Source organism: Vanellus vanellus (genome assembly GCF_965231255.1).
Source record: "Vanellus vanellus genome assembly, chromosome: 4".
Taxonomy (NCBI): Eukaryota; Metazoa; Chordata; class Aves; order Charadriiformes; family Charadriidae; genus Vanellus; species Vanellus vanellus.
Genome location: NC_138909.1, coordinates 60,263,355 through 60,275,793, shown reverse-complemented (window position 1 = coordinate 60,275,793; position 12,439 = coordinate 60,263,355). Strand labels below are relative to the sequence as shown.

The 12,439-nt window shown below is 37.7% G+C and overlaps 1 protein-coding gene across 1 annotated transcript in view; it reads left to right on the top strand.

The window, feature by feature from the left end:
- Positions 1–12,439, top strand: part of PROM1 (prominin 1) — a gene marked incomplete at its 5' end in the record, with an annotated part of 58,260 nt that overhangs the window by 24,994 nt on the left and 20,827 nt on the right. The window contains 4 exons of the mRNA XM_082482891.1: positions 5,227–5,347; positions 8,227–8,290; positions 10,646–10,735; positions 12,056–12,273. Of these exons, the coding sequence (XP_082339017.1) occupies positions 5,227–5,347; positions 8,227–8,290; positions 10,646–10,735; positions 12,056–12,273 (493 nt within the window). The remainder of the gene's footprint in view (positions 1–5,226; positions 5,348–8,226; positions 8,291–10,645; positions 10,736–12,055; positions 12,274–12,439) is intronic.

The window sequence follows — 12,439 nt, the reverse complement described above, 5'->3', positions numbered from 1 at the left end:
GGACTAGGGAAACTGCCTCTTTAACTTAACATTTTTTTTCCTTTTGTATAAAACATGAGGAATATCAGATGCTTACCCTAAGGAAGGAGTTGGCCTGAGCTGTCTGCAGGTTTCCACAGGTGGAGATAATCTCATATGACTCCCCAGCTAAGTCTCTAATGCTGTGGGTGCTGTGCAAGGCAAGATAGGACTTTACAGGGCTAATATTACTGACCTCTGCCTGACTCAGTGCTCAGGTCTCCAGTACGCCTCCGTACGAAGCAGGATTCTGCTGCCCTTCCTGGATTGTCTTTCACAAGGGAAGACAAGATGCCATGCTGGATCTATATAAGCCCATGTCAGTTTGTTTACTGCTGCGCTGAAACACAAAAGGACACTCTTGTTGGTAGCCATTGCCTCAACACAAAAACTGGAGAAAGCCTAAGACTTACAACTGTTGATCTGTTTCTTATACTGTACTCAGACTAAGTCTCCTTGTGGATTTATTCTCTGCTTTCCCCCCAAGTTACCATACAGTTTCATCTCAGGTGTACCATTTACCTGTAGTTGTTCTTCCCAAACCCACACATCTCAAGGACTGTGCCACAGCTGCAAATGTAAGCTGCAACAATAATCAACAGAATTTATTCCTGTGCAAGTAAAATGCTTATGGCTACTTGCAGACAGAGCCAAAAGAACAAAAACTTGAATGATCCCTGCTAATACAGGGTTACATCAAGATGTGCCATGAAATCACTAAGGTAGGTCCTCTCATTGTTTGCATATAGTTTAAAGTTAATGCAGCACTGAGGGCCGCCCTTGGGAGTATATGTCTCAAACCCCCTACCAGGTGACTGGAACACCATAGACTCCTTCAGCAGGTCCTGTGCTGCTTCAGAAGATGCATTTATCAAGGCACACATCCATCAGAGTACCCCGAACCCACATCTCTGCCTGTGGAGCTTTGCTTTAAAGGCCCTCCAGCAGAATGTATGTGTGGACAGCTGCTGGAGGGAACAGGAAGGATTTCTAGGGGGTGGACGGAGTTACCATCTAAGTGTATATTCTGCATCTTTTCTCCATCTCTTTTGCGGTGCCAGCTGCTCTGGGATTCTCTTAGTAAATGGACCAGAACTTTGAAGAGCAGGAAACATGAGCCTCTCTTTCTTTTTTAATTTATTTTTATTTTTAATATTTTTAGTCTTTGGTATGGAAAGACAGGTCCAATCTATCTTTCCTTGGCTGGGAAAGACAGGTCACATGCATGGTAGAGTATTAGTAGGGGAAAGACACTGAACATAGAGCTTGCAGTAGAATGTGTGTATATAGGCAACAATTCTTGAAAACTCTAGTAACATGGGGACGACTTTTCTGTGTGTCAGCCTGCAAGTTCACACTGACATATGTATGCTGGTAATGTAGATTTCGGAAGATTTCAGCTAGTAGATTTTACTCATGAGGAACATTATTTCTTCTCACTTTTCCACTCATACAGTGCTCTGGTAATTAGGGTGAAGTTTTAATACTAAGTTTACTGGAATAATATGTAAAGGAAACACAAATATGACTCTTTTTTTATTAAAAAAAAAGTTGTACCTAGATGTGCTTTCTGAAGGTGAGGCATACATGGGAAGTATGCTTTCCTCCAGGAGAGGTATAAGAAGCAAGTCAGAAGTCTTGTGACTACATACACAATTGTTATCTTAAAAGGAATAGGCCTTAAGTGTGGCATTTCCAGTAGATGCATTCTGTGTTTGGTATATTTCTTTTGGTAGATTGAATCAGAAATACATGTAGTATTTTGCTAATTCACAGGTTTTATACAAAAATGTTGTCATACAAAATAGGAGTCTAGGATTCTATTGCTAAAGACACCACAGGGTGTAGAAATAGTTTGTCAAATAAGTAGCTGAGCAGGTTTGACATTCCAAATTTATCATTAAACAATGAGGTGCTTTTCTTCAAAGGTTAACTGAGAGTTTAGGGACAGAGAGCTGCTATTTCATTTTATTTCCTAGTCCTCTGTAAGCTTAGGCAAACACATTTTCTCTGTGAGAGAAACGTAATTTCATTAATTCCTTTACATTGTAAAGACAAGGAAGGGACACTGGATATTTAAGAAAGCGTACATTGCAATTCTAGATGTAATACTGGTAGTAGAAAGTGTTCTGGCTATTAGATAGGAAAACACATAGTTGGTTTTCTGTCCTTCCAAGAGAGCTTGTGTTATCCACAACTTCAAGGAAGAACTTAGTGTTATGTATGAAGCTAGGGAAAGCCAAGTCTGAAGGAAGGGAATGATACTTGGTATCTTGGCGGGTACCTCATGCAGCCTTTGTAGAAGGCCTCTTGGCTTGGCGAGATTGGTAATGCATGTTGTTCAGAACCTGGGATTCAACATTATCTGAAAGAATTGGTGAAAAAGTTGATACAGAAATCTCTGGTCCATTATTTTCTTAAATTCATTAGCTAGTAGTGAGGAAGGTGTCATTTCCCCTGTATGTAAATCTGTTCAGGGTTTCTGTTCTGTGACTTGAAGTTTCTTGCAAGCACAGCTGAAGGAAAAGCTTGGGTATCCCCCTCCCCCGCAACTTGATTATTAGCATTTATATCAGTCTGTGAAACCAGACAAGAAATTGAGTGTGGAATATCTGACTCCCAAAGAGACAGTTGTCTAATCTGTTAGAGAAAAGGCTTGTCCTTTTTATTCCAGCTTTATCCCTCTCTCCTTGTAGCTGCTTATTGAATGTTGACTCAAAGCTTAGTTACGTAATAAACAGATTTCTTCCTTACTCTTGTTGTGTATTTGTTTAGTTACATTCAGAATGTAGTTGCAATTGTTCCATGTGCCTTGTCTGCTTAAAGCATCTCTGCTATCTTGTTTCCTCCCACTCCTTCCATTTAGGAGACTGAAGAGGAAAATGATCGTGCTCAAGTCTTACAAAGTACTGTTTTGTTAGCTTCCAATTGACCTTTCCACTCTGTGAGCATAACATGGAAAAGACATAAAACTGCTGGCTGTCCAAAGAACAAGGATGTTGTTATAAACTCTAAACCTCAGAGTGATACACAAGTGTTTACTTTTCCTGATAGCTTGATAGATAGTTTGCATTCTGATTTAAAAAAAAAAAAAAAACAAACAAAAAAAAAAAACCAACAACAAACCCAAAACCAAAAAAACCCCAAACAACAAAACCAAAACAAACAACAAAAAAAATTGCCATCACTGTAGAGGGAAAAGAAATAATATATTGCACGTCCAAAATGAAACTGCTTACTTCTTTAACTTTCAACATAAGCAGAAGTACTCAGTTTCTTGGCATTTTATGCATTCTGAGTTCTTATTCCGTGAGTGGTAGCTGATGGTAATGGCTGATCAAGTGTTGGTCATAGTGGAAATAAAATTCTGGCATTTGGTGTTAGTTAAGTAAGTAGTAAGAAATGCTGATGTCTCTTTGTTCATTAGTGACTTCTGGGAAGGTAGTTAATAGCCAGTTTTGAAATTATGGATAGAGAGGCAACCTCTTTGTGTCAAATCTGTCATCCTGTTCTGAATTTTTTTGGATATTGAGAAAAATGTTATTGAAGCAATCCTAATAAACGAGCACCTGTTTTGCCATCTCTCCCTGCATCATGCTCAGAAATCAGAATTTTCCTACTGAGAGTATTTGTCAGAGCAGCAAAAATTCCTGTACTTGAGACTAGTTTTGCCAGAAGAACAAACATTTACTTTGTTTGGGAAAGTCAAAACAGGAAAATCAAAATAAAGATGAAGGTTTGCTATTGAATCGTTGATAGGAGATGAGCATCATCGTAGTGTTTGCTCCTGTCTTGCTAGGATATGCAAATCATGTTATTCTGGGTATCCGTTTGCTCTCCACCATCTAATTTCTCATTTATGTGGCTGTGTTATGGCTTCCATGGAACATACATTCTTTGGAGCAAGAATTATACTTACCATAAATACTTTTACCCAGTGGGGAGCCTAGTATGGGTTTTCCCTAAGTCTTATTTAAAAATAGTAGTGTTTAGGTCGTCTTGACACCCCAACTCAGGAAGTTTGACAGTCTGGGAGTAGTACAGTATCATTTGTGTTAGTGACTCCCTTCTCCTCTCAGTTGGATGTTGTAATGGCCTTTCAGGGTGCTGCCTCTCTAGTATTGAGCTGTTGGAGTACTACAATGCAAAGTAAGAGACTGAACAAATGTGCCATCCAGGAATTCCCTGTAATGGACTTGACTGCAGCCCCTAGGCAGTGTTTGTCCTTTGGAGACATCTCGTGCCTGTGTTGAGTGGATCTGTACTGTCTACTGGTTAAATCTGTGTAAAGTTAACCCATCAAGTGGGTTTGTAGTCAGCCTGGTTTTGAGGCTATTGCCACTCCGGTGGTTACTCTTGAGTTTTATGGTGTTTGTCTGAAAGGTTAGCTGTTGTGAACGTGAGATGTTTAAGAACAAAAAGTCTTCCTTCTGTTTAAGTCTATTTTACACCAAACTAAACCAAGGATCATGAGGGAGCTTTTGAAGCCTTTCAAGGGACTTTTAATTGCCTTTTTACTTACCGTTTGTGCAGATCTGCCATGCTGTAATTAGAATTTTACAGTGGGGAATGATAAACTAGAAAATAATCAGCAACAGTGATGACTGGAAGCCTAGCTCACTTTCCACCTTTTGTTTTACTGTCAGGAAATGCTTATATATTATTTTCGCATTAATAGGGACTATTCCGTGCTTTTAAAAGACCTATGGAATTTTGTAAATAAATTGGGCCATTGTGAGTGCATGTTGCTGAAGTTTTCAAATGTCAAATGTTTCTTTTTAAAGATACGAACATTTACTTGTAGCTGTGTCAAGAATTACACACAACAACATTACGAACATTTACTTGTAGCTGTGTCAAGGACCCTAACATTTCTAAGTCTTGTACAATTTACCTAGGCTATATGCATTTTCTGACAGTATCAATGCAGATGGATAGGTAGCTGTATGTTAACTTCTGGAGACTTCAGGTTAACATTCTTTTTCCCTTTTTTGAGGTAGTAGTACAATATCTGCCCTTTTGGCTAATTCCTCTACTCCGCCTCGTGGTGCATGTGAGAACTTGTAGTAAGAAAGAGAGTGGCTAAATTTATGGAGACCTTCATTTTGATAATGTTGACTTTTTTTTCTGTAACTTTTTGGTTCTGTTTTATGTCAGAATGGGCATTTACAGTAATAAAGAACTATCTATTATCTGTATTTTTTGTAGTGTTGGAGTCCTCTGTGCATATGCTGCCAACCAGCATTTAACTAACCAAGTCCGAGGAGCAAAGAAACTGGTTAACAGTAATTTTAAAGATATGAAAACTTTCCTTAACGACACTCCAGCGGTAAAGATTTTTTTGTTTGTTTGTTTATGGGGAATGGGGGTGGGAGGGATGAGGTGTAAGTAAGAAGTATTGCAGAAAATAATTGTTTTTCTATTTGGTATAAATCACACCTGCAGTATTTTGTTTACTCTTTCTGTGTCAGTCTCATGAAGTAGAATTAAAGATGCAAGGTAAGATATTTTTCATATAGCAGTACATGTTTAGGGGTTATCCTGATGGATCAGCATTCTTTGAGCGACCTTTGAGTTGTACTCTGAACTATGCTGCGACGATGCTTGTAGGCCCTTTTCCTGCTACTAAAATGGTGTAGAACACTAGCAGAAGATGAATCATTTTGAAAAAAAAATGTGGTTTTAAAAGGAATACATATTAAAAAAAAAAGAAATATATACCTAGAAAAAAAAGAATACTTGGATTCCATGTTGCTCTATCCTGTTTTCTTGTATTTTGAACTTAAGTTGTATGTGCTCTGGGAGTGAGCTACCATAACTTATTTTCCAGAAGTATTTTTCACTTTTTTTTCTTTAAACCAGTGTCATACTGTGCCATACTGAACAGGAAAGTTCAGTTTTTTCTTTCTACTTTCAAACTTTCCTTAAAGTACCAAAAGCAGTCCTCTGTATCTTTTTTGCATTGAAAGAAAAAAAGAAATGCTAGTAGGGAAGACTTATAAAATTTCCCACGTACAAATTTCAGTTCTTTATGGATTAGGAGGAAAAAATGTCCAACAGTCCTGTTATTTTGGCTTTCATTAATTTTAATTAAGTTTAATCTGTTTTACTTGCATGTGACTGATAAATTAGAAATAGGTGGAATTCACACAATTACGTGGGATCCACGAGCGTGGTAGCATCCCAGTCACAGTTACTCTGGGCTCCCCTAACCCATGAACTGTTTTTCTGCCGACAGAACAGTGTGAGAATAGGAGACATCTGGGGAATGCCATTAAACGTTTCTGTATCTAGAGTTGTTCCCTATACATTTATTTGTTTGTGCATGGTGTTGTGACAGTCCAGTGATGGAGGTATATGGCAGGAAGTGGAAGGCAGGCCAACAATCTCTCTTGAAACAGAGTGCCTTTTGTCAGCCTGCAGCTGACTCGGGGCACAGAAGGATGTAATCCAGTTGCACCAGAAACTAGACTCCCCTTCACAGCACGCTGAGTGCCAACAACTGGAAATGACAGAGTAAAAAATCTGTTACGTAGAAGTAACTATCTTAATAGAGGAAAAAAAAAAATAGACACTAGCCAAATAGTTAATAAAAATACCTGAATTATTGTCAGGACTTGAACATTTGTGCCAGGGATTGATTCTTCAAAGTCTTGGTTAGGTAGTAGGATTTTAGTTTCTCTGCAGGATTATTAATTTTTCTTTTTTAGACTTAATGATACTTTAATGATGCAGTCCTCAGATGTATCTTCTAAGTCATTTTGACAGACAAGATACATGGGTTTCACATATACACCCATTTGTAAGAATTTTTTAAGGCTAGGATAAGGACTTCAGCTTCTCGATAAAGCTGTAGAACCCAACTAATTGGCTATAAAGCTCTGAAATCCAAACCGATGTCCTTGACTCATCAGTATGACGTGTACAACATGTAAGAGGATTTGTAAAAAGAAGTCACGTTAAGAGTTCATGTCATAAAAGATTTGCAGACTATGAGTATTGAGTGATAACACTATTAGTTGTACAGAATCACCTTTTGTATGTGACATTGCTGGACACAATGCAAAACCTGTAGCCTTGCAACTTTTAGTCCTCAGGTTAGCCTGGGAAGACAAAACAAACAAACAAACAAAAATATACCTACGGCCTTCTTGGTAAGAAACTCACTTTTTTTTTTTTTCCTTTTTTAGAAGAAGGAGTTCTGCTTTATACTTTGTCATTTAATTACATCCACTGCTGTATGATTGATAGGTTGGTTTGAGGGTGGGTTTTTTTGTCAGTTGTTTTTTTCTTTACTCCACAGAAAGTTTGAGACTATAAGTTATATACGCTTTGGTACACATTTGGGTCACGTTTAAAATTGGAACCCCATTTGTCAAGTGTATTAACCTTTACATTACTGTAACTCAATTGGAGTAGGATTTGTAATGCATTATTTTAAACATGCAGAAATCAGTGAAGGTTAACATCTTTTCAAAATTGGTATAACAAGATTTCTGCTGGGGATGCTTCCTTGACAGCATTTTGTCCAAACCCAGCATCTGATGATAACTAAGTTGCTGTTTCTCATTGTTGTGGTGACTTGGTAGAGCCCAAGTTGTGACTGGGCCAAATCCACCAGGGCAGTAAGGAAATCTATTTGCATTAGTAATGAGCAGCCAGCTCCTTTCCGCAAGAGGAGCTCTAAGGGGCAGCCCCGATACAAGCCAGTCTGGTTGGAGAATTGCTTCAAAATTACCATCCCATCAACTTGCCAATTGTCTCTCCATGAAGGAAGAGGTAATGCCACTAGAAAATCAAATAACAGAGATGAAAACATGCAAAATGTTATTGGCCTCACTGACTTGAGGCCTTCATAAGGCCACAGTTCCTGCTACTTAACACTTTTAAGCTGAATCGTTTACCCCGGAGATGTTCCAATTAAGTAGATTTCGCAATTAAACACATATAACTGTATATATAACAGAACATAATATATATACTGTTATGTATACATACTGTTGTATATCCAGTTATATATATAGTTATATGTACAGTTCTGACAAACAAGGTTTTAAAATACTGAGTTAACTGAAAACAGTAGAGCAACAGGATTTGGGGGATTTGCGCAAGTATTTGATTGTTTCAAAGTGGCAGTTTGACTCATTATTTAAAAGCATTACATTTTCCCAATTATTTTAATAGTTTTTTTTATCATCTTCTTTTCAGCAAATAGACTACTTGGTGAGCCAGTACAACACAACTAAGGATAAAGCACTCTCTGACCTAAATAGTAAGTACTTTGATTTAAAAGGAGTCAGCAATGTGTATTTAAAGACTTCAGTAAGATGATATAATTAGATCATAATGCAAAGTGAAATTTTATTTATAAGAATATGGTTTTCAAGCAGAAGTGCTGTTCTTAGTGGTAAATGAGACTAAAACCTAAAATTCTCTTCATGTAAAATGTCTCAGAGCACGTGTAATTATTTCCTGAAATAAAAATCTTTTATTAAATTGCTTATACAATAAGTCAGGCTAATATTTTATATTATTTTTATAGTTCAGCAACCACTAATGCTTCATGCTTTTTTAGAATATTATTCCTCTTTTTTTTTTATCGGTGGAGCCAAATGTCAAGGAACAGAGCTACTAGCTGTTTTGATGGTTCCAGTGAGCGAGAGATATCTGTATTTGTTTATTTTTGTTGTGATACCCTTGTCCTCTACTCAGCTAGAAGTTGAGGTATAAGCTTATCTTCTTTCTAAAGCTGCTTAATGTATTTGCCATTTCAGAACGAGCAGCTGAAGAGCAGGAGATAAAACTTGAAATACAACTGCTGGACTTTCCCCTTCAGCACAGTTACAATACAAGGCATCACCTGTTAAAGCTTTCAGTAAACAGAAAGAACCAAATCACTGATGTGTTTTGGGATTTTGTTTGTGGGTTTTTGTTTTTGTTTTTTTTTTTTTAATTTAAGCATCACTTTCCAAAACTCATAATAATAGAAAGGGCTGACCGTATTGAGTGCAGATTAGAATTCAAGATGCGCTGTTAGCAGGTGTTAATAAATGTGTACAGGTCTGCATTTGAGACTGAAGTGAAATACAGAAATACCAAAACTGATTTTTAAACAGGATTGTTGCTGGGATCAGACTATGCAACTGTGGCAGCATGCCACTTACCATGAATTGGCTTATCATGCTCAGAATCAGTGCTTCTGTCTAGGTTTAAAATATATTTAAAGGTAGTTTTCAATGCAACCAGCTTGGCATACCCTGAGGTCAATGTGTCTTGTTTTAGTAGCCTTATATAGACATATTGAACGTGGTTGCAAAAGAAGTAGTAGTAGTAGTAGTCGTCTTAAGTAATTCTAGGCAGGAACACTCTGGTCTAGAAAAATTTGTGGCATCTTTAAGTCTATGATAATAATAAATTGACATTTGCAGTACAGGTACTAGCTTGTCACTTCCCAGGCACTCCAAATGAAATTTCAGATTAAATATTTGTTTGTTCTCAATGCCAGTTTAATATGTTAATTAACAGGAACCTAGCTGGATGAGAGTGCTCATCAATAAATAAAGATATCTTTTATTTTCTTGAAATACCAGAATTAAGTGTGTGACACCTGGGGACAAAAGGATTTAATTCTAAGGGAATCAACAGTAGCATAAACCTCAAGAGAAATGTAGATGAGTTCAGTTTGCCCACCCTAAGGAGATGCTGAAAAGTGTTTTTTGCTTGATAAAAATTTTCATCCCAAGCCAGACATGACAGTGCTGACAGTAATGGATGCTTCTGTACCATGTGGTATTCCTGTCTTGTCAAGAGCACAAAAACCCTTAAAGCTGTTCACTGTGATCTGAAAATGGAGAGGACCCAGCAACTACTTAAAGGATGTGGTACATCAAGATGCTTCACCAAAGTCTGCTTGGCGTTTGTCTGTCATCTTGCTGAACTAAGCTTCATTTCTGCTTGTGGGCAGTGAGGCAGGAGGGTTTAGAGGAGGGAATAGCAGTGGGTGAGCATGAAGCCAGCGCTGTGAGCATCAGTGCTAAGAGCATCAGTGCTGAACGCATTGTGAGAGGGGGAGGGACTGGCAGACATGTGCTTAACACGCTTAAGGGATTTCAGCAGAGATGGCTGGCAGGTCTGGGTTGCGGGTGACCTTGACATTGCTGGATACATAAGGAACAGGAGAAAAGAAAAGAATTCATTTTCTTTTTTCTCTTGCACTATGAAAATGTAGCATGTAGTGAAAGAGTATGCCACAAATTTCATGTCCAGGTGTTGGACCTCCTTAAGATAGATTGTGTGAAAAATAAATATGTGATTCCAAAGAAGTGGGAAATACAATGAAATACATGTTTTGGAGTTTGTTGAAATGTTATGTGTCTTAACCTATATGGTCAAGTGCTAGTGAATGTTCTCTGCCATATTTTGATTTACTTTTTTCATTTATAGGCCTGTAGCTAGCTAAAGGGGAACTGTGTTCCTGTGTTACTCTCTGTCACTAAGTTCTGTCAGGCCTTAGAGAAATTTTAATAATATATGTATACTTTGTTACCTAAGAATCTGACACCACCTGTGCTAAGAGGTAGTTTAAATAGAACTGATGTGTAATGGGTTTTTTGTCTCTGTACTACAGATGTTGGACCATTGCTTGGAAGTAGAGTTCAAGAACAGCTGGGAAAAGAAGTGCGTCCCGCACTTGATGCGGCTCTGACAATGGCAGGAGGTAAAGATGTGCATATTGTTGTATTAATGTTTTGTTGCCAAGGTAAGACAGGCATCACCTTTCTAGTGCACAGCATGGGATGGCTTTATGCAGTACCATGATTTAACTTACCATTTTTCTACGTGCCTTGATGTTTCTTTTAAACTGAGGATTTCAGATACTTTGATGTTTATAAATATATTTAAAAACCGAATCAAGATTTATGTGTCATTGTCAATACCTAGTTTCAGCAGTCATTGAAGAGAGATGAAATCCCAATTCCCTGCTGCAGGTTGCTGTCACTTTTCATTGAATATTAGGGAGACTAGGAAAACTTTGCTTTAAGAGCTGTCCTTAGGCCTTTGCAGGTTAGTCTTCAACAGGTCAGGGAATGAACGTAGAATGGCCCCGTCCTGTACACTGCCAAGCCTATTGTGAGAGTGCTAACCATCATTTCTTCATCGTGTCTTTGCTCATGCTTAGGTCTGTCTCCCTTTAAAGAAAATAGTCTTCTATTATTTTTTCTATTTAAGGTTTTTTTCCAGGAATCAGGTACATCTTATAGAGCAAAGGGAAAGGCATCCATGAACTTTAGTCACTTTGGTTTTTTTTACCCATGAATTATTTCTTATTCACTCGTCATCATTCTCCTTTTTTGCTTTATTTCTCTTATTTGTCTTGAAGTCAAAGTGGAAAGGGCTATCAAAGGTAAAAAATACAATAAAACCTTGTGTTGTGTGAAGTGCACTTTATTTTTGTAACATGTGTATTTTTAGTTGTATCTGTGTGGTTTTTTGTCTACTAAATACCTGTTCAGTGGTTGGTTTTTTGGTTTGGTGTGGTTGGGGTGAAATCTAAAGCCAGACAGTGTTGAATACTCATTAATGCTTGTCAATGCGACATTATCTTTTTCCCTTTAATGTTGCAGCTACGTAGTTTGTGAGTTAGATTATAACCAAAATACTGAAAATACTATTTTGTGAATATGGGCTTTCTTTTAATTTGTAATGGCCAAGCATTCAAGTTTTTTACTGAAATCACTGGGTAAGGAGAGGCAGGGAAAGGGTGGAAAAGTGTCATCTGGGAAGTGGACAGAATCTCAATAAAAGTAACCTGGGCACACTCATTCGTTTGTAAGAAAAGGTAAGTGATGTATTTTTATGTGCAATAAATACATATTCTGTGTTAGGGTTTTTTTGGAGGGGAGGGAGGCAGGGTTGTTTAAATCAGAATTGCTAAGAATATCACAGCATTTATAAATGTGTACTTTCTCTCCATATCTGTATCTATAGACCGGTTTCTCACTAAAGTTTTTTTTAAAAAAACTTTACATCGTTGCAGCCATCAGAGAAACAAAGGAAGCATTGGAAAATGTGAGTGTCTCTGTAGAGGTTTTGCAGGAGGGAACAGAGAGGCTTCATGCAAACTTGACAAATGTTAAAATGCATCTAAGCAATACGCTCAATGATTCTGCATGCTCTGTGGCTCAGGCTGCCTCAACTTGCAATATCATCAGGAATTCATTAAATCAACTGAACATCAACGCCAATTTTAGTGGGGTAAGAGAATATTTTTCAGACTCTTACAGTGTTATTGCCTTGAATAGTAGGATCTCTGCAACTAAATGGCTCGGTGTGTGCTGTCACTTGTGAGATAAGTGACCTTCCCTTATTCTGTATTTCTGGGTAATTCCAGTCACTGTTTTCATCTTCTGTATAGAAGAGG